The 22,703-nt window shown below is 38.3% G+C and overlaps 2 protein-coding genes across 2 annotated transcripts; one reads left to right on the top strand and one right to left on the bottom strand.

The window, feature by feature from the left end:
• Positions 1-2,391: 2,391 nt before the first annotated feature.
• Positions 2,392-6,820, top strand: LOC143291530 (cilia- and flagella-associated protein 68-like). The gene is made up of 3 exons (XM_076601432.1): positions 2,392-2,753; positions 3,671-3,758; positions 4,891-6,820. The coding sequence occupies exons 1-3, from the start codon at positions 2,526-2,528 to the stop codon at positions 5,034-5,036; spliced, it is 462 nt and encodes a 153-aa protein (XP_076457547.1). The 5' UTR covers positions 2,392-2,525; the 3' UTR covers positions 5,037-6,820.
• Positions 6,821-10,055: 3,235 nt separating this feature from the next.
• On the bottom strand, positions 10,056-22,554 carry LOC143291552 (succinate dehydrogenase cytochrome b560 subunit, mitochondrial-like). Its single transcript, XM_076601451.1, has 6 exons — positions 22,538-22,554; positions 20,475-20,528; positions 19,318-19,428; positions 17,939-18,000; positions 14,587-14,750; positions 10,056-11,205 (listed from the first exon to the last, which is right to left on the bottom strand). Exons 1-6 carry the CDS (start codon positions 22,552-22,554, stop codon positions 11,098-11,100), a joined length of 516 nt encoding a protein of 171 aa, XP_076457566.1. The 3' UTR covers positions 10,056-11,097.
• Positions 22,555-22,703: the final 149 nt, after the last annotated feature.

Below are 22,703 nucleotides of genomic sequence, written 5' to 3'. Positions count from 1 at the left end.
ATAATAATAAATAAATAAATAAGACAACAATGATGATAAATAAGCAAATAAATGTAAAACATGAAGACACACATTCACACATACACCCACACATGCATAACAGATATGCACCATATCAGCAATCTGTTGTTGTTTTGCTTTGTTTACATTTCTACCAAATTAACACCCGCCTCCATTTTTCGCTGATTCAAGTTGTGCCGGAGTGTGAGTATCTGGGGAAGGGAGGGGGTGGCGAGGGAAGGTGGGGGGTGGGGGTGGGGGGGGTACTGTAAGAATGGGGTCAGAGAGAACACCGTTGGTGTGTGTGTGTGTGTGTGTGTGTGTGTGTGTGTGTGTGTGTGTGTGTGTGTGTGTGTGTGTAGTCGTGCCATCAATCAATACTTCTTTTTTTTTTTAATATAGAGGCAGACGTAAAAAAAAAAAGATCATTATTACTATTATTATTATCACAATCATTATCATTATTATCATCATTATCTTTTTTTTAATATTAAAAATATTATTATTCTTATTATATTTATTGTTGTTGTTGTTATAATTATCATCATTGTTGTTGTTCAAATGTACGTAGGTGTTTGTGATTAAATTATCAGTATTCTTATTCCTCACGTTTTGCAGACTCCGAGTCATTTTCTGCACTACAGACACCCAATACTCATTGACCAAGAACATATCCTGGTCTTATGCATCCATCCATCTACACACGTAATGTATTCACAAGCGCACATCTTCACTAATTAAACTATTCTGCACCGGTAATTCAGTCCATCGAGTCAAATGTGTCTCGTAAATGAAGCCTGGTATGTACGTCGGTCAGATCTGTGACAGATTATCAGCATGTCAGTAGCAGTAAAATTTGGCACACAACTAATAGAAACCAACAATGGAGTCACAGCAAACCGAACCAGTTAAAAAGCACGAGCGGCCTTCCCACGGAACAAACAAACAAACAAAATTTTAAAAAATAAATAAATAAATAAATCGAAGATTCAAGATTCAATGTCCTATCACCTTTTTGGGGTATGGAGGATTACAAACAAAGTACAAAATAAACATTGCCAGAAAACAACTAATAATAACTAAATGTAAATATAATACTAATGTATCAAGCACAAAGTAAATCCTCAAATTCATCAAAACAATCTATTAACAAGCTTTAAGCTTGTTGATGCTCTTTTGTCATTCAATGCATTGTAATCATGTGTATTGTTGAATAATTAAAGTTTATTTAAACCAAAACAATCTATAAAATCGTTTAGGATTAAGTTCAAACAATAATGGGCCCATTGTTCTAACTGTAGAGTTACAATCAGACATTTGCTGTCTTTACAAAAATAATTAATAATATTGAAACAATGCTCAGCTTGAGTTATGAGCCGTCAAACTATAAGTTATCAAAGTTAAAAAAAAAATAAAAATAAAATAATAATAATAATAAATATACCCAGAATGGTCACTGGCGAACCCAACAGGGCCAGAATTTTAGGCAAAAAGAAAAAGAAGAAAAAAAGGGGGTTAATACCTGGTGGTTTTAATGCCCATCCCCCATTCTGGGACACAGACTGCAAAATGGACAGCAACAGTGGCTTTGTTGGTAGTTGCGGATTTATCTCCACATCATCTGAACTTGATGTTGTCACGTCAGTTATTTGTGACACGCACGCACGAACGGTCAAAGAGAAACAACTCTCTTTGAACATTACATAAAACACGAGTTGTGTACCCGAGTGGTATATGAAAGGGGACGGTACAAAAGACTTACTGATTTATTTAATTAAAGGATCAGATAGGAAAGATCTACGCCCAGGCCAGGAACATGTAGAAGCCAGTCACAAAAAGTTTTTTTCTTCTATTGTTTCATTACAATATTACGAGAAGATAAGAAGAGGAGAAGAAAAGAAGAGATAAGAGAGTGCAGTAGGATGCCAGGAAGCTTACTGTGTACGACACACTCCATGTGTGCTTGACAGCGGCACCTCGGAAAGAGACCGGCGGACGATTACGGCTTTCAGTTCAAATTCGAACTTTGATAGCTTTAAGCCACATGAGTTACCTCCTCATGTCAATGGTTGGACACCGTCACTGCAGTGAAACTCGTCCGCTTTTCGGCATGTTCTGTGAGTTGAACTGCGGTTGAGCACATGGCTACATGTGTGTGTTATAACTTCATTTCTATGTTCATTTTAATTTGCTTTAAATGCCACGTGCTTTGTGCCGTAAGATAAGCGGCAGTGAATTACCAGTTTAGGATTATCATTAGTAGTTGTACACATCTTTTCATTGCTCATTCTCTCAAAAACTGATGACCATGCCATTGCTCCAACCGACCGATCTAAAAGTGGCCACAATCACATGACAGGTCACATGACTTCATCACCCGGGCTACAGAACCTCACTTCCGCCACCACAACTCGTCTGCTTCCATTATCGTCTGCTTTGCGTCGATATATATCCTTTCTGTTCCACTGAGCTTTATAAAAGAGAAAGGTTGCTCATTCGTGGAAACTAGACACTGAAGGATCGCCATGAGTCACCAGGAGTTGATCCAGGACCCAGCTTTTCGCAGCATGGTTCGTGCAAGCGGAGCAGCCGAGGTATGGACGCACTCGACTGACGACGTGAAGTTGAATCAGTTCGGATGGCGATGTACCAACAAAGAGAGCTCCTATGGCAATGACACTCTGATTGGAAACTGGAGCGAGGAACGATTCGATCTGGAGAAGAGGAAAAAGGCTGAATGTCTGCCGTCTCAGGTGTGTGGAGGAAGGGGTGTGGGGATAGGGGTGGGGGTAAGAGAGTGGAGGGGTGTGTGTGTGTGTGTGTGTGGATTCATGTTTGCATGTGCGTGCGTGCGTACATATGCATGTGCGTGCGTGCGTGCGTGTGTGTGTGTGTGTGTGTGTGTGTGTGTGTGTGTGTTTGGATGCATGTGTGTCTGTGTGTATGTGTGTGTGCAGCATGAATGCATGCATGTGTGTGTATGCGTGTGTGTATGTGTGTGTGTGTGCGCATTTCAATGCATGTGAATGTGTGTGTGTGTACAGCTTGGATGCATGCGCGTGTGTGTGTATGTGTGTGTGTGTGTGTGTGAATACATATATGTGTATTAGTGTGGGGAGAGTGGGGTTAATTTTGAATATGCGTCTGCATACACGATTGTCATGATTTCTGATTATCATTAGTAATTTCACTGCAAATTAATGGAGCTCATCAAAATGTATACATACTTTAACTCCTTTTTGTCATGAGTGGCTAGAAATCAAGCAATGTTTTGTATATGTTTGTATATTCTTTGTTGCAGCTTTGTTGCAGTTATTTTCTGATTCAAAATATATAAATAGTTATAATTCTTTTTTGTTTCCTTTGCAACTACATAATGTATGAAACTACGAAGTTTGCTTTTGGGTTTTAAAACAAATCTTACTATAAGAAATCTTACTTATTGCACAAGAGAAAACTATTGAATGTAAGAATCCATTTCTGTGCACAACATATAATTTTGTATCATATAATGTGTATGATTTTGTTTTTTCCTGACTTGTCACCATTTCAACTTTGTCTACAACAGCGCAGTTACAATGTGTATCATTTTGTTTTTGCAGACTGTTCGCTATCTCAGCTCTGTCTACAGCAGCAGTTACAATGATTATATAGAATTTTGTTTTTGCAGACTGGTCACTATTTCAACTCTGTCTACAATGGCAGTTACAATACTGTGCCCAAGTCTGAAGTACCTGAAGTGCTGAAGAATTTGAATGGTATGGTCCAGCGGTTATCATTTACTGCTAATTTTATTTATTTATTCATTTATTTGTTTGTTTATTTGTTTATTTATCTGTTTAATCATTTATGTACTCATTCGTGAATTTATTTATCAGCCTATTTATTTATCTATTTAGTCATATATCTGTCTTCTATCTATTCTTTTGTTTATTTATCTGTTTGTTTATTTATCCATCTAATCTGAATTACAGTGTACATATGTCATACATAATTATGTGCCCATAATTATTTAGTTGTGTGTTCATGTACATAGCATATGTGTAACCATAATCATTTGAATATTTGTGTGTGTGTGTGTGTGTGTGTGTGTGTGTGTGTGTGTGTATTTGCGTGCATGTTCAAGAGTTCATTGACAAAGACCCTTCCCCAGCAACATTTTCACCAATGCATAATATCAAAATTGATACACCCACAGTTGAGAATTGGAGCTCAGTCTGTCACTGTGTTTATTCGTGTCAACAAATTTTTGTTGGCTCTCAAGGCTTCATACATCATTTTTCAAGAAAAGATCTGAGCACATCACTCCTCTTTTGCAACATCTCCACTGGCTCCCTGTCTCACACAGAATAAAGTACAAGATGAGCACTCTGTGTTATAAATGTATTCACAAATCAGCCCCTTCCTATCTCTGTGGCTGCCTTCACTTCTACACTCCATCTCGCTCACTACGATCAGCTTCGGATCCACTCTGTTTATGCATACCCAGATTCAAACTCTCGACTGTTGGCCACCGTTCTTTCTCTGTCTCTGGACCTTGCAGTTGGAATGAACTTCCTTTTTCGCTTCATCAAATCTCCACACTCAGCTCTTTCAAGTCTGGCCTTAAAACCCACCTCTTCCCAAAATAGCCTCCCTTCCCGCCTCTTCCTTGTCTTCAGTTTCTCCAGTTTTAGAGTTATGCATGCATGTGAATGACTGGTGCGAAAGCGCTTTGATTTGTCTATGCACAAGATTCAGCGTTATATAAATACCATTATTATTATCATTATTTAAGTTATGTTATTCATCTTTGAAAAAGATTTGGATAGTTCTTTTTCTGCATTTTTGCAGTGTTTTTTCCCCAAAAAAACCAAAAATGAAACTTTTTTTTAAACTTGTGTGTGGCAGCCCGTCACTCACATGCCCACCCCAGCCACCAGCCCGAGCTGGACCATGACAGCATGAAGGCCATCTACAACAGCTGGAAGTCCACACAGCGAGCAGACTACCTTGACCCCTCCATTCGTAAACAGCCAGTGGACGTCGCTAAATAATGCGTCTGCCAGTCTCTACGTCTTGTCAACAGTTTGGTCTTGTTGCTGGTGCAAGTGTCGTCTCATCGATTATTGTGGATGTGATTGTTTTGTCGTGTTGATAGTTTTGTTTTTGTTATTGATGTATATGTCTTGTCTGCCGTGTTGTCATTGCCAGTGAGGATTTGTCACTGTTGTCATTGTCACTTTGTTTTGTGAACAGTTTTGTATTATTGATGTATATGTTCTTGTCTTGTCTGCCATGTTGTCATTGCCACTGAGGATTTGTCACTGTTGTCATTGTCACTTTGTTTTGTGAACAGTTTTGTATAGATATTGATGTGTGGTCGTGTGTCATCAACAGTTTTGTGTTGATATTCATATTGATGTAATTGTCTTGTCACATCAACAATTGTGTGTTGTTTCTGACGAAAGTGTCTCATCAAGAGTTTGCAATTCTTTTCAAATTTACTGTTTTGTTAACTGGATGGCATTGTTGTGGACTGTTATGAAGTTTTCTTTTGGTGAAGTGTTTTTGTATCATTAATCAGTGTGTCATCCCATGAGGAATGGAGTGGTTCTCTGTGTATCATCATAACTGTAGACATCATCATCAATAGTGAAATCTTTCTTTCAGTATTATTGGCTTTTGTTTCGTGGGCGCTTGATCCGTCTCCTTGTTAATCTTTTTTTTTTTTATAACTGCATTTCTGTTCTGTGGAGTGTAGTGGGTCAAGGACTGTATATTGATAGTACAGGTGTGTTTGTGAAGACAGTTTACAGTATAGTGTTATTACACAAGAAGTGACATGACTGCTGGTATTGTGTACTGCTGTCTACACTACAAGTTCTGTTCAGGGATGCTCATACGTGGGCGTTATTTGTAAATTCTTGCTGAACTTGAAAACTAAAATCAGAAGGGGCATTCTACTCAAGGACAAAACATTGATATTGGAACACGTTTCAGACACATTTTGTATGTGTGTGAGTTGATTATTTTTCAGGTCATTTTGTCTGAGGCTCTTGTATAACTGAGTCTATCATACTAGTTGAAACAAAAGTAGTTCATACACATGCTCTAGCACATGCACTTACAAAGGAAGAGTATGTACACCATATGTGCAAAGGCGCCAAATCCTGTGAGGCCAACAGAATCGCTGCAGCAGAGCAACGCAGACAGGCCAGGAAAAGCAGTGCCAGCAAGTCCCCGACAGCCGCCACCATCCCCTGTCCACACTGCATCAGAACCTTCCAGGCGCGGATTGGCCTGACCAGTCATCTGCGCACTCACAGAGCCCAACCCACCCACCCCCAGGATGACTAGATGGTCCTCGTCGATTCCGACGGACGAACCACACCATGTACATTTTAAATATTCGCTTGTTCCTGTTTTGTCTTTTTACAGAACAGAATCAAACTTCGTTTTCTACAAAATGATCGTGTTTATTTTGGGTGACGATGCGATTGTGTACCAGTGTCTCTGGATCTCTTACTATTGTGTTAAATCAAAATTTCATATTTCCACAATTTCATTCAGTTTTACTTGTTATTGCATGATGATAGTGATAATCATGATTCATGTCACCTGATTGAGCATTTTTGACTCTTTTGTTAAAACTACTTTTTGTTAGCCTTTGACATTTGAGCATGATAAAGTATGAAGGCTATATGGCGCTGCTTTCTTGTGTCAGTAATGATTCAGCCACTTTTGCAATGGTTTCAGTAGTTCCGTCCACATGGTATTGAAAATACACATTAGACAGTTATGCCCAGATCCTGAAATACATCCAACTTAATGCTTAAAATTTTTTTAAATTTTAATTATGACGCCAAATTTTCTTCCAGGTTACTGAAGCAGCGACTGATTTCTAACATGAGCGTCTACAGCTGATCCATTATTGTCTTTTGTCCAGTAACTTATGTCGCTGGTGGATAGTTGGAAATCACTTTCACAGGGCAACAATGTGTGATGTAGAAGACCAGTAACAGTACTGTGGTTGAAGAGCTGCTGATGGGATGAAACTGGAAAAAAGTGTACAAATCTTTGCGCCATCATTTCAGCATGTTTTTGTGTTTGTCTTTTGCTCCCTTTCATATGATCATGCAGTTGAACGTTCTGCTTGAGTGTACATTGAGTTGAATAATTATAAAAACAAAAAAAAGAGTGTACATTAAGTGTACATTATTTGTACTTTTTGTTTTTCTCCTTTCCAAACTTTGCATGCTTTATTTTTCATATCAAATTGTATTTTAAGTACTGCTTTGCTCACATGTAGCACAGGGTATCAGTTTTAATTGTGTGTGTTAATCCCTGTACAATAACAACACAAAACCAGCATTGATGTACAGATCTGCTGAAATATCCTTTTACAATCACCCTGCTGAATTTACTGAAAGTACTTAAAAGCTTTTACATACACTGTTTCTTGCACATTGTCATTGTGCATCATGATGATGTGCATATATTTACTGCTGAACTATTTCTAGATCAGCATTATGGAAATGTAGTTGTATTATCTAATAAATGTGCACTGAAAATAAAATTGTTTTGCTCAATGTGAATGATAAATTCGTTTGGGATAATGGTGAGACATGCCAAGAATGCCTGAAACAAAACAAAAAACAAAAAAAGCCTCAACACATGCAAGCACACATACACACACACACTCAAACCACACACACACACACACACCCAAACTGGATAATGGTGAGACATGCCAAGAATGCCTGAAACTAAACAAAAAAAAACAAACCCTCAACACATGCAAGCACACATACACACACACACTCAAACCACACACACACACACACACCCAAACTGGATAATGGTGAGACATGCCAAGAATGCCTGAAACAAAAAAAACAACAAAAAAAGCCTCAACACATGCAAGCACACATACACACACACACTCAAACCACACACACACACACACCCAAACTGGATAATGGTGAGACATGCCAAGAATGCCTGAAACAAAAAAAACAACAAAAAAGCCTCAACACATGCAAGCACACATACACACACACACTCAAACCACACACACACACACACACCCAAACTGGATAATGGTGAGACATGCCAAGAATGCCTGAAACAAAACAAAAAACAAGAGAGGCAGAGCCTTCAAGACTCACTTGTGATACACTTTTTAAAAAATCCAAGCTTTTTATGTATTGAGTATAATGCATTTACTGATATATTTATATTTTTTATATTCTCTAAACTTGGCACTTTGATCTGATATTCGACTCAACAAAAGATCTGTCATTATTTTCATTTTTTGTTCAAACAGGAACTTCTTTTGCTAAGCATGAAAGTTTTGTTTATTGCAAACGTTTTGCTGCAGGCAGTAAAACAAGGGAAATTACTCTGCTGGGGGACTTAGTTTGCTTTCAACTGATCTTTCTCATCTTAAATATTACATTTTGAAATTATACTCAATACATAAAAAGCTTGGATGTTTTTTAAAAAGTGCATCATAAGTGAGTCTTGAAGGCCTTGCCTCTCTTGTTTCAAAATGTAATATTTAAGATGAGAAAGATCAGTTTAAAGCAAATTAACTCCCCCTAGCATTACAGAGTAATTTCCCTTTTTTACTATCTGCACCAAAACGTTTGCAAAATAAATAAAACTTCCATGCTTAGCAAAAGAAGTTCCTGTTTGAACAAAAAATGATAATAATGACTGCTCTAGCTGTTGGGTCAGAATATCAGATCAAAGTGCCAAGTTTAGAGAATACAAAAAATATAAATATAACAGTAAATGCAGTTTGCATATAATTAGGCTTCATTCTTTATTTTTTTGTGCCCATCCCAGAGGCGCAATATTGTTTTAAACAAGATGACTGGAAAGAACTGAATTTTTCCTATTTTTATGCCAAATTTGGTGTCAACTGACAAAGTAGTTGCAGAGAAAATGTCAATGTTAAAGTTTACCACGGACACACAGACACACAGACACACAGCCACACACACACACACACAGACAACCGAACACCGGGTTAAAACATAGACTCACTTGTTTACACAAGTGAGTCAAAAAACCCTCAACACATGCAAGCACACGCACACACACACACACACAAACCACACACACACACCCAAACTGCACACACACACACACACTCACGCACACACACACACACACACGCACACACACATACACCCCACATGCATCACATACACACACACAATTTTTGCTGCAGATAAATAAATAAAAAATAAAAAAAAGAAGAGAAAACCAGGGGACAAAACCCCAAGCCTGCGCTGCTTCGTGCTTCAAATCGTTCTTCTTCTCCCTCAGCTTTGTGAAGCGTCACAGGAGTGCCCACAGAAGAACTGTTCACCAGATTCCTCCAGGTCTGTTGGCTGTGTGTCTGAGCCTGGGTCTCTGAAAATGGTCTGTGAAACTGTATGTTTGTTGCATATCTGTTATGCATGTGTGCGTGTGTGTATGTGTAAATGTGTGTCTGCATATTTTACATTTATTTGCTTATTTATCATCATTATTGTCCTTTTTTTTTTCATTTTTGTTGTTGTAGTTGTTTTTGTTTTGTTTGTTTGTTTTTTGTGCGCTTAGAGTTGATTTCATTAAGATTTTGCGCTTTATAAATATTATTATTATTTTTATGTATTTATCTTCTTTTTTTCTCTCCTTTTTTTTTCTTTTTTTCTCAAGGCCTGACTAAGCGCGTTGGGTTACGCTGCTGGTCAGGCATCTGCTTGGCAGATGTGGTGTAGCGTATATATGGATTTGACAGAACGCAGTGACGCCTCCTTGAGCTACTGCTACTGAAAATGGTTTTCCTGCCCATTGTGCAACGTTATCAGTACATCATTTTCTCTGTCTTCTTCTCTGTCTCCCTCCCTCAACAATTCCTTGGAGGATTGTTTCAGCAAGGCCACTGCGTCTTGTTGCATGGCCATTCAATGGCCTTACAAAAACAATCACCTTGCACGCAGGCAAATAAACGATTACAACATTACACAACCAGAAACGCCCTCTTTTGCTTCAAACAACATTTATTATTAACTCTCAGTTCAACAACAGCAAGCTGCATACTTCACAAAACTGGTGTAAGCATCTACCACTTTGAGTGAAAAGTGTAAACATGCAACATCTTTATTAGCAAATTCAAATATTTCAGTTCATAAAACTAGTCCATGTTTGGTCTTTGCATAGTTTTTCAACACCTTTTGATTACCTGGAACAGTTGTACAATCTATAAAATAAATACTTTCATAAAAATAAATGCAATATTCTTAATATATAAATGTCCATAAAAGCTATGGGAACATAACGTCAGATCGCTCAATTTTATACAAACGCCAACATGTGGATAAACCATTATCACAATTCATTTAATTCAGTAATATCTTCTTGAACATGAACTTGTAAAAGCATTTCAGAACAATGTCAGTAAAGGTCCAGTACAAGAAATACAATCATACCTGAATGTTCCTGAGCAACCGTTTCCATAAGGAATATAACAACACGGAGAAATATTTTGTGCGACTGATATGTCAACAACAATAATGTTCCCAATATAATATGTATATAATATAAACGTGTTTCAACAGGCATGTCTTTCACGCATACCATCACCACGTGTGCATATATACATCAATTCAATATTTTCAAAAAACAAAAACTTACACACATGCATAGAGCGAGAGACAGAAAAACCTAAAAACAAACTCCACAAGTTATTCTCCTAGAGTGTTTTTTTCTAGTTACTATCACGGAAAGCAACACATATTCTATTCTTCACAGTGACTTAACATGTATCATTTAAATATTTTTCAAGAAATGAAAACTCACACACATGCACAAAAGCAAGAGACAGAAAAACCTAAAAACAGCCTCAGTAAGTTAATTCTCTAGAGCGTTTTCCTACTTACTATCACTAAAAAACAACGCACATTCTATTCTTCACACAAACTTAAACTACCCCCCACAGCTCCGAAAACACACACACACAGATTTCTGACGCTTGTCATGACGACTGCCACACAGGCTCAGCCCTGAGGTGTGTCCCGGAGGAGTCAAGGTACGCAGCGTGCAGTGTGTGAGGGAGACGCATCAGTAGTACAAAGCGAAATAGACCGTGAAGATGACCGTAAGAACCCACACGGCGACACTGCTTTTCTGTAACATCTGCTTGCTGAAGCCGAAACCTGCGTCCCACACCTGTCGCACAGACAAGTACTGATGATGATGATAATTATAATAATGATGATGTTAATACACATGCCTGCCACAGAGACGTACTGATGATGAAGATGATAATACTCCAAAGATGAGCCTGAGGGGCTTCTAATTAAACTGCTTGCTGAAGCCCGAACCTGCGTCCCATACCTGCCATTCACTCACTCATTCCCTTGACCGCTGGGTCGTTGGGGGGACATGAGGAAGATGTCATAGCTCGCCACGCCGTTCTGTTGGCAGCTGTCGTGAGGAGATCTGGCATCATTTTGGTCCATTCCTTGACGTTGTCGGACCAGCTCTTTCTCTGTCGCCCCCGTCTGCGCCCTCCCTCTACAGTCCCTTGCAGGATGGTTTTGGAGAGGGTGTTATGTCGTATGACATGACCAAACCATGCCATCTTCCGTCGTTTGACAGTCGCCAGCAGTGGTTCTTGGGGCCCAACAAGGTTGCTGACCAGGTTCCGCACATAGTCATTGGTCTTGTGCTCCTTGTAGGAGATGTGTAGTAGTCTCCTCAAGCATTTGGTTTCGAATACAGACATGTATTGATGATACTACTACTACTACTACAGATACATATGCCTGCCACAGAGACTCATGTTCATGTTAATGATAATACTGTCCATCATTTTAGTGATAATGCTCGCTGACACATTCCACTGCCAACTGACACATGATGCTGTTGATCATGTCAGTGATAACGTTAAATAATGCATTCTCTTTGTCTTCAATCATGGTGCCCGGCATTAATTTCTGTAGCTCATTTTTCCTCCCCTTCTTCTTCTTCTTCTTCGTTCGTGGTCTGCAACTCCCACGTTCACTCGTATGCACACGAGTGCGCTTTTACGTGTATGACCGTTTTTACCCCGCCATGTAGGCAGTCATACTCCGCTTTCGGGTTATATTCTGGTGGTTATATTGTTTCCATAACCCACCGAACGCTGACATGGATTACAGGATCTTTTACGGGCGCATTTGATCTTCTGCTTGCGTATACACACAAAGGGGGCTCAGACACTAGCAGGTCTGCACATGTTGACCTGGGGGATCGGAAAAATCTCCACCCTTTACCCAGCAGGTCTGCACATGTTGACCTGGGAGATCGGAAAAATCTCCACCCTTTACCCACCAGGCGCCATCGCGATTCGAACCCGGGACCCTCAGATTGAGGGTCCAACGCTTTAACCACTCGGCTATTGCGCCCGTCATTTTTCCTCCCCAGTTGATGTTGATTTTTAAAGCTCTGTGATAATGAGGTAGTGTGTATTATAAATACATTATTATTATTATGACAAAGATGATAATTATGATTTTTTTAATTTTTAATATCAAGTAGAGGATACTCCATACATTCATCACCATTGAACGTAGATAATAATTATGCAAGAGTCCTTAAAAATAAAATCCCATGTATATTAATACCTATCCACACCACCACCACACTCCAACTCCACTGATCTTTGACTCTTTGTTTTTTTTCAGGAAAATCTATTCACAACTGCTTGCCTAATTCTGTTGACAACATAAAACACACAAACCAAAATGAAAACATAACCTCTTTATTGGATGTTTTGATGGTGGTAGTGGTAGTGATTATGACAACGAACAGAGTACTAACTTGTTAACGTGAATGAGAAAATTACAATGATAAGTCAGTGGGACTTCTAATCAAACTTTCAATATTTCAAACGCAAGTAAATTGAAATGGATGAGAAACCGCAGAATTTGTGTGCGTGCGTGCGTGCGTGTGTGTGTGTGTGTAGTTTGTTGTTTTTCTTCATTAAAAAAAAAAAAAAAAAAAGTAAAGAAAAGAAAAAGATGGAAGTGACTCAAAATAGACTGAATAGATAAAAGAGAACAAAAATAGACTGAATAGATAAAAGAGAACAAAAATAGACTGAATAGATAAAAGAGAACAAAACAGATTGAATAGATAAAAGAGAAGACAGGGATGTTAAACAGAACACACTCATGCAACACAAACAAGAATATACGGCCAGCGCTGTGCAGCACCACTTCCACACAACACCTCTCAGCACCCACAATGGAAACAGCTGCAAGAAGGACTGATACTGGACACCCTGCATTTAGGGGATTGCGGCCAAAATAATTCTGTTGGCCTGTCACCTCTGCTTATATCAAAGAGTGACAGTGTAGTGTACATATGGGCCAACAGCAAAGTGGGAGCTGTAATGGAATGGGAATCATTTTCAGATTAGTCTTTTGTGAGGGACTATAATTCCAAACTATTTTCAACCCATTTGAATAACTCTTTAACTAGGATTGCTGCAGCCTTGGGAGCTAGTTGGCCTTTGGGGACCATCCCAACACACTGACTGTCCTAAAACCCTCTTGGCCGAGACAGTGGGGATGTAACTTTGGCAAGACACTCTCCACTATAATTAAATTCTCGCCCGGACAGTTCAGAAAGCGGCTGCCTCCTCTGCTGTTCTGATGGTCATAGTATGACAGACCTACCATACATACTTCTTCTTCGTGCATGGGTTCAACTCCTATGTTCACTCGTTTGTACATGAGTAGGCTTTGACGTGTCTGACCATTTTTACCCTCCCAATGTAGACAGCCAAACACCGTTTTCAGGTGTGTGCATGCTGGGTATGTTCTGGTTTCCATAACACACAGAATGCTGACAGAATCTTTAACTCTCTCCGGATGAAGGAATGCTCACACATTCCTACACAAAACGTATTCGGATTCGGACAAAGGAATGGAATAGCATTCTCCGAAAGTAAAATTCCATCATGCGCTGTACACATGATTTTGTGATTAGCCAAGCAGAGTGCGCTATTCTGGGTCACTCCACAATCGAACAGTATGACTGGTCAGCCTGGGATGTGTGGCCTGTCTCGCACACACACTGACAAAGTCACTGACTGGTCGTCTGCTCGCGTGCCAGCCTGTTAGCAAAGCGGGCTCTTCTCAGAATGTTGTGAAGCAAACAAGGCAGTGACGGCAATGTTTTAGTGTTGCCAAAGTACTTGAAATGCTACAAACTGAAGGGTCGGACATTGAAGAGGTGGATGATGACGAAGAAGAAAGCGAATTTAATGCAGAAAGCGAGCATGGGTATGGTGATTTGGGGTGAAAAATTGGCAGTATTTTCTACATATGGTAAAACTGTAAAAATAAGATGAGAAATTTGAATTTTTTTATATGTAATAGCTCAACACGTAATAAACCAGTTCTGAAAGTTTCATTTTCTTACACAGTATTTTGTATTTTTTGTAATTTTTTTCCAAACCCTTACAAAAGGGCCGTCTGTGGGGAAAAGCAAGGGAGAAAACTTGTCGTCCCGAGTGAGTTAACGTGCGCACCATACACACAATCCAGTCAGCACACTGACCAGGTGTCGAATGCCGTTGATGAAGTGGTAGACGACAGGGAAGACCACCAAAAGCTTCAGGCTGGAGATAACCGCTGGGCCCAGCTCCAGGTTTTTCACCATCTCCAGGTAATGGCTGAAGTCACCAGGTAAAGCCAGAAGGCACAGGGACGCACCTGTCGCAGCTGTCCACACACACACACAGACATAAATACATATACATACATACACACACACACACAAATATATGTATATATATATATTTATATATAAGAGGAGTGATGGCCTTGAGGAAATGCACCCGCCTAAAACGAGAGAATCTGAGCATGCTGGTTTGAATCACGGCTCAGCCGCAGATATTTTCTTCCCCTCTACTTGACCTTGAGTGGTGGTCTGGATCGACGCTAGTCATTTGGACGAAACTATAAACCAAGGTCCCGTGTGCAGCATGCACTTAGCACACGTAAAAGAACCCACAGCAACAGAAGAGTTGTTCCTGGCAAAATTCTGTAGAAAAATCCACTTCGATGAGAAAAACAAATAAAACTGCACGCAGGAAAAAATACAAAAACAAAAAAAAGAGTGGCGCTGTAGTGTAGCGACGTGCTCTCCCTGAGGAGAGCAGCCCGAATTTCACACAGAGCAATCTGTTGTGAAGTGTGATATATATATATATATATATATATATATATATATATACACACACATATATGTATCTATATCTATAAACGACAAGGAAAATAATTGTCCTCCTTTTTTCTTCTCTTAAATTTTCGCCCATAGGGCTTCATCAGGGAAGCGTCTCATCTGTGACACATTGTCTATAAGTACCTTTGGGTTTGTTTACCATTTCTTGTTGTTCTCTTTCAAGAATCTACATAGCCCTGTGGAATGATTTCTATGGAGTGGTGCCAGCAAGTCCTGGATTTATCTTGTGTTATATAAAAATACACACACACACATTGATGTATGTATGCATACATATACATTGATGTATGTGTATGCATTTATATTTCACATGCACACACTGATATGTGCATATGTACACTATAACTCGTGTATGACTTGGTATGCCACACGTCACTTGGTAATCAAACACAGAAGTTAATGCTGGAAAGTGTGTGTACAAAACTTTTGTCAGAACATTACAGTAATCTGACAATAAATAATGATAATAATAATAATGTACATTTATATAGCGCCCTGTCTCACTAGGAGCTCAGGGCGCTTTACATGAAAGAAAAATATTACAAGTAACATAAAACATTCATGGCCACTCTTTCTCAAAAAACCCCTCCCCCCCACTCACACTCTCCCTTTCCCACTCTACATACATCCAAAGTGAGCTGACATGGGTGGTGTTGAAGAAAAGGAAGCTGAGAGTACTTATAGATAGGTTTTAAAAAGATGAGTTTTAGTGATAAGCGAAAAGCAGAAATAGAATCAGATGCACGGATATGATAAGAAAGGTTGTTCCAGATGTGAGGTGCAGTAAAGAAGAAAGAACGTTCACCATTGGTTCTTGTACTGACACAAGGAAGTTTCAAAAGGTAACAGTCAGAGGCAGAGCGGAGATTTCTTGTGGGAGTGTAAACACTGATAAGGTCAGAAAGATATGTAGGTCCTGGGGAGTGGAAAGCAGAATAGCAGAGACATGGAAATAGTTCTTGATTGGACTGCAAAAAAATAAGCATTGTAAATGCTGTCTGCAACCATCTCTCACATGAAAGCACACACACTCACACACACCACACACACTTACATAAACACACACCCACACACACTTACATAAACACACACCCACACACAAACACTCACTAAAACATATAATAATTTTTTTTTTTTTTAAAGGGTGGCACTGTAGTGTAGCGACGCGCTCTCCCTGGGGAGAGCGGCCCGAATTTCACACAGAGAAATCTGTTGTGATAAAAAGAAATACAAAATACAAAAATACATGGCATTTCCAAATGTAAACACACTGTCTCACACACACATTTATTCATATACATGCAGTCTTCTCCCAAACCTAGCAACACTGAAAACAGAAAGATCTTTCAGTTTCAGTTTGTCAAGAAGGCATCACTGCACTTCGACGAATCCATATATACAACACCAACTTCTGTTCGGCAGATACCTGACACCAGCATAACCCAGCAGGCTTGTCAGTTTGAATTTCCAGTCAAACTTGGCAGAAAGGATGAGAGAAGGACGGGCGCAATAGCCGAGTGGTTAAAGCGTTGGACTGTCAATCTGAGGGTCCCGGGTTCGAATCACGGTGACGGCGCCTGGTGGGTAAAGGGTGGAGATTTTTACGATCTCCCAGGTCAACATATGTGCAGACCTGCTAGTGCCTGAACCCCCTTCGTGTGTATATGCAAGCAGAAGATCGAATACGCACGTTAAAGATCCTGTAATCCATGTCAGCGTTCGGTGAGTTATGGAAACAAGAACATACCCAGCATGCACATCCCCGAAAACGGAGTATGGCTGCCTACATGGCGGGGTAAAAACGGTCATACACGTAAAAGCCCACACGTGTGCATACGAGTGAACGCAGAAGAAGAAGAAGGATGAGAGAGGGATTTGAACCAGACCCCCACGGACACTGTACTGGCAGCGTCTTAACCATTCTACCACCTCACTCTTCAGAAAGATGCAAAACGAGATGTAAAACTAAGCACTAGCACGCAGACAGGTAGGCAGACACATGATATACTTATCAACGTGTAATCTTCTCCCACAGCACTTAACGCAGCAGCTAAGCAAGATGTAAAACCAAGCACTAGCACGCAGACAGGTGGGTAGACATAAGATAAGATAAGATAAGATAAGATAAGAATAACTTTATTACCTCCAACTGGAGAAATTTGGTCAGGTGCATTATCACAACACAGACAAGTAAACAACATGGGGACAATAACTGTAAAAGTCAACAACAGCTTTTATGATACAAATGTAAAAAAAAAATTAAAAAAAAAACAAAACAAAAAACAATCACATACACCATTTCATACATACATCCATCCACACACACTGCAGGTAATAACTAGTATTCTTAATGTAAAAACAGAAAGAATTAAGAAACATTATTTGAATATAATTATAAACATAGCCTACTATACTGCACATTGATTATAATAGACAGATAAGATAGGAATAAAGATAAATTGCGGAAAACCGCAACCAGATAATCAGCACACACCCGCACCCACCCACCCCCCACCCACCCCACACACGCGGATTACTTGATTAAACAAGAGTAATAAACATATGTTCTCAAATAAAAGCATTTCACATATTCGCTTTTAAAAACATTGCAATTAATTAATTATTAATTAACAGAAATATATTTAGAAATATGTGATATACTTACCAACCTGTACTGCCACACCTGTGATTCTGAAGGTAATGGACGACATCATAGGTAAGTGGGGCCTGCAACATAGTGTCACAGTGTCACTTTTTGCTTGCATACGACAGTCAGTCGTGTCCGACTATGACCATCAGAACAGCAGAGGAGGCAACTGCTGTTCCGACTATCTGGGCTAGAATTTGATTATAGTGGAGAGTGTCTTGCCCAAGTTACATCCCCACTCTCTCGGCCAAGAGGGTTTTAGGACAGTCGGTGTTGGGATGGTTCCCAAAGGCCAACCAGCCCACAAGGCTGCAGCACTAAAAGCCAGTACAATTTTGCCTCCAAGTTTGAGAGTCATAGTCCTTCACAAAAGATTAAGCTGTCAATGATTTCCCATTGACTGGAGAAACCATTGATGATACAGCTCTCACTTTGCTGTTGGCCCAAATGTAAAACTTACGTCAGTCTGTGATATAAGCTGAGTGTTGCAAGCGGGTGTCAAAGCAGGCAGACTGATACACACACCTGCTGTAAAAAACAACAACAACCCAAAACAAATAAACAAAAAAAAAACCACAACAAACAACACACACACACACCAGAACACACACCTGACCTAAGCATAAGCCCAACATGCTGGTCAGGCCTTAAGACAGGTAACAGCCTACCACTTGCTAGAAACAAAATGTAAGTATGTATCTGTATATATACATATCTATATATTCTCTCTGTGTGTGTGTGTGTGTGTGTGTGTGTGTGTGCGTGCGCGCGCGTGTGTGTGTGTTTCAAATAAACAAAACACCAAAAATGAATCATATATCAGTAATGAATAAAAATGGAACAAAAAAAAGAAAAAGAAAAAAGAAATGCCTGGAAGGCAAGTATTGAAATAAAAAATTAAAAAAGGGCCATGTTCAACAAGCTTGGGCACAATCATTCGAACATATACACCCACATACATGCACACACACACACACACAGACACACATGCACACACAGTATCAGTATCAGTATCAGTAGCTCAAGGAGGCGTCACTGCGTTCAGTCAAATCCATATACGCTACACCACATCTGCCAAGCAGACGCCTGACCAGCAGCGTAACCCAACGCGCTTAGTTAGGCCTTGAGAAAAACAAACAAAAAACCAAAAAACAAAAAACAACAACATAATAATAAAATACAACTAAATAAAATAAAATAAAATAAGGAAAAATAACAACAAAAAACAAAAAATAAAATAAATAAATAAATAAAATAAATGAATAAAATAAAATAAATAACAATAAAAATAAATAAAATAAAATAAATAAAGTAAAAATAACAACAACAAAAATTAATACAAAAATTAATAAACACACACACACACACACACACACACACACACACACAGCACTCACTTAAACACAGTCAGATGAGGTGAAATGGGTCGCTGAAGCTTTCTGTTCTTCTCCCAGTATTTGCTCATTTCAGTGTAAGCCACCGACGTGTTTGAACTTGCCTGGGCTACCCTGGAAAAGTTAGAACAGAAATGAATAAACTAACACCAAATGTGTTTCCAGCACACTGTACAGAGGAATGAGAAAAAAACAACAACAAAAAACCCCAAACAAACCCCAAAACAAGGTAATGCTGTCAACAGTTTAAATCATGATAAAAAAATTAAACAATAATGAATATCAACATAAATGATATAGCGGAGCAACTTTCCGTGTGAAAGAAAAGATATGAAACAAACAATGCACAAAGAGAGATGATTCAGTTGGAAGATTCTCTCTTTCTTCCTTTAATTCAATGTAAGTTACAGAGCAACACTTTGAACAAATCATCATGGTAAGCAAGCTTCTGATGCAAAGTCTCTCTCTCTTCTCTCTCTCTCTCAAATACAAAAAAAAAAGACACACATACACACACAAACACACACAGACATACACACACACACACAGTGACACACACATACTCACGCAAAAACACACAGTGACACACACACACAGCGACACACACACACACACACACACACACACACACACACAAGCACTCACTCACATACCCAATCAACAATACATCTAATTCCTTTCAAATTTACAATTATTACTAGGACTCAAACAAGCAGTTGATGAGACAGACAGATTTCAGTTTCAGTTTCAGTTTCAGTAGCTCAAGGAGGCGTCACTGCGTTCGGACAAAACCATATACGCTACACCACATCTGCCAAGCAGATGCCTGACCAGCAGCGTAACCCAACACGCTTAGTCAGGCCTTGAGAAAAAAAGAAAAAAAAGGTGAATAAATAATATATAAGCTTACATAAATAAATAAATAAATAATAATTATAATATAGAAAAAGGTAGTAGTAATAATAATAATAATAAATAAATAAATAAATAATAATTATAATATAGAAAAAGGTAGTAGTAATAATAATAATAATAATAAAATAATAATAATAATAAATAAATAAATAATAATTATAATATAGAAAAAGGTAGTAGTAGTAATAATAATAATAATAATAAATAAATAAATAAATAGACAGAGAAAGGAACAACAAGGAAACCTTTTCTGCATGAAGCACCACTGCTGCTGCAGCAGGCTCTGCCTTCCCAAAGTTCTGTCAACAACGACAACAACAACAAGATAATGATGACTCAAAATCAAACCAGCACCAAAACCCCACAAACACTTTAACATGTAATGATCTGATTCCTGCCTTATCATTTCTTAAGTCCACACACACACATGAATATAAATATATATATATATATATATATATATATATATATATATATGCATACTTATATATACATATATCCGTATAATTATAATTATATGTATTCATTCAATTATTTTGTAAAAAAAATTACATACCTCTATTGTGAGAGTTAAAATGCCCAAAGCTGGTAAACATTTAGGATGGTCTAAAACTTATCTTTGAACAAAAAACAAAACAAACAAAAACCAACAACAACAACAACAAAAAACAACAACAACAACAAAAACCCAAAACAAAACAAACAAACAAAACAAAAAAAAACAACAAAAAAACAACAACAAAAAAAAAAGAAAGAAAGAAAGAAAGAAAAGAAACAAAACACAAACAAACAAACAAACCCTCATAGTCACTGTCACATAAAAAAAACAAACCCAGCAATAACACACAAAAAGAAATATCAAACTTTTCGGTCAAGAGACCTTTCTCAATGATAAATGACATAATGATAAAAATGATGTATATGAAATATGACACCTCTAAAATATACAAGGACCAGTACATGTTAAGGCTCACTCCCCTGGTCCACCAAACTGTTTTTTTCTGGAATATCATTTTTGATTTACACATTTAATCTTCTTTCTATTCTCTTTCTCATTTTAACTGTCTTCTGTCCTGTTTCACGACTTTCTTTTATCATCAATTGTCTTTCTTTTTATATTCATCATAAAATTATTTTGTATAAAAAAACAAAAACAAACCCAAAACAAACAACAAACACCCCCACCCCCCAAAAAACAACAACAAACAAACAAACAAAAAAACCCACTTGATCATGGACAAACTGAAAATCATTTTGTTATGGATGCATACATTTTGTCAATTTGTGAAATAAAATCATTACCAATAGATCATGTTGTTGTTGGTGAATCACATATCATTACAAGGATATCCCATGATACTTAAACACAAATTGTATTGACATATTGTTTTGTATTGCTTTTTGTCACTTTTAATACTTTTTTTTTTTTTTTTTTGTTTTTTTGTTACAGCAGAATTATGTGTGTGAAAATTCTGGCTGCTCTCACCCAAGCTTTGGCTTTGGAATGGGAACAGCGGTTTATTGTTCATATCATACAATCTCAACTGTTGCCAATTTAAGAGTTGGGTAATAAAATAAGTAGAATGAATTTGCGTATCTAAAGCAATAGCTTTTCTTTCAAAGCACGGGGTATTTGCTCCTAAAGGACCTGTGAAGGGGATACTGTTCTGGTACGGGATTAATCCCTGACCCACGTCTATGAAGTCTGGTCTGTGACGCAAGTGAGGTCAGAGAGTAGAGTGAGGTCAGTATGGTAAGCGCCTTTGGGGCAGAGATTAATATAATATCTTTCTTTATTACACACCACGCTGCCGGTGAGTAATTGTCCTGCACAGAAATTACCCCATAAACAAGAAAGAAGAAGATGGGCCCATCTTCGATAGTTCTGTCCGTCTCCCTACGTGTTATATATAACCCCTCTTCTATATCTGACCAGAGGTCAGCATTCAAGGACACTTGCCTTACGTTACACAGAAAAAAATGTGTGACACTGATGACGAAAATATCTGGCTAAATGAATCTAATAATGAGCTACACAATCTTAATTAATAATCACAAGTACACAATTAATCACTCCATCAAGTGAATGATTTAGTCTACTTTCGATTTCTAAATAAAGTTTATATAACCAAACATTAAAAGTAAAACCTCAACAAAGCATATAAACAGTTCACACATTTTTTTCAACCTCTTGTTTTCACTACCCTTCACTTAATGCCGATTACCCAACAATATATTAGACTGCCGTGATACTTTTAGTCTAAATCATATTTGAAATAATGTTTCACATGCGCGCAGTTGCACTGACCTGACAAGTGAAGCCATTTTCCTCTGTAGTATACGCAAAGATGGAAATCGGAACGAAGTTGAAAGCCCAAAATTAATAAAAAGAAAAAGGCAGAAGATTATTGAAGCATTTTGCTGTACATTGATATTTCTCACAAAAATCATGTGATTGGTAGATAATTTTGTGA

This window comes from Babylonia areolata, chromosome 17, assembly GCF_041734735.1.
Source record: "Babylonia areolata isolate BAREFJ2019XMU chromosome 17, ASM4173473v1, whole genome shotgun sequence".
NCBI lineage: Eukaryota > Metazoa > Mollusca > Gastropoda > Neogastropoda > Buccinidae > Babylonia > Babylonia areolata.
This window is presented reverse-complemented; position numbering and strand designations above follow the sequence as displayed.

Coding starts and splice junctions, on each gene's coding strand:
- LOC143291552 (XM_076601451.1), bottom strand. Junction 14,751..17,938: donor AGGTGTGGCAGTACAGGTTG/GTAAGTATATCA, acceptor GTGTGTGGACAG/CTGCGACAGGTGCGTCCCTG. Junction 11,206..14,586: donor TCAACGGCATTCGACACCTG/GTCAGTGTGCTG, acceptor TCTGTGCGACAG/GTGTGGGACGCAGGTTTCGG.
- LOC143291530 (XM_076601432.1), top strand. CDS start 2,526: ATGAGTCACCAGGAGTTGATCCAGGACCCAGCTTTTCGCAGCATGGTT. Junction 2,754..3,670: donor CTGAATGTCTGCCGTCTCAG/GTGTGTGGAGGA, acceptor TTGTTTTTGCAG/ACTGGTCACTATTTCAACTC. Junction 3,759..4,890: donor AGTGCTGAAGAATTTGAATG/GTATGGTCCAGC, acceptor TGTGTGTGGCAG/CCCGTCACTCACATGCCCAC.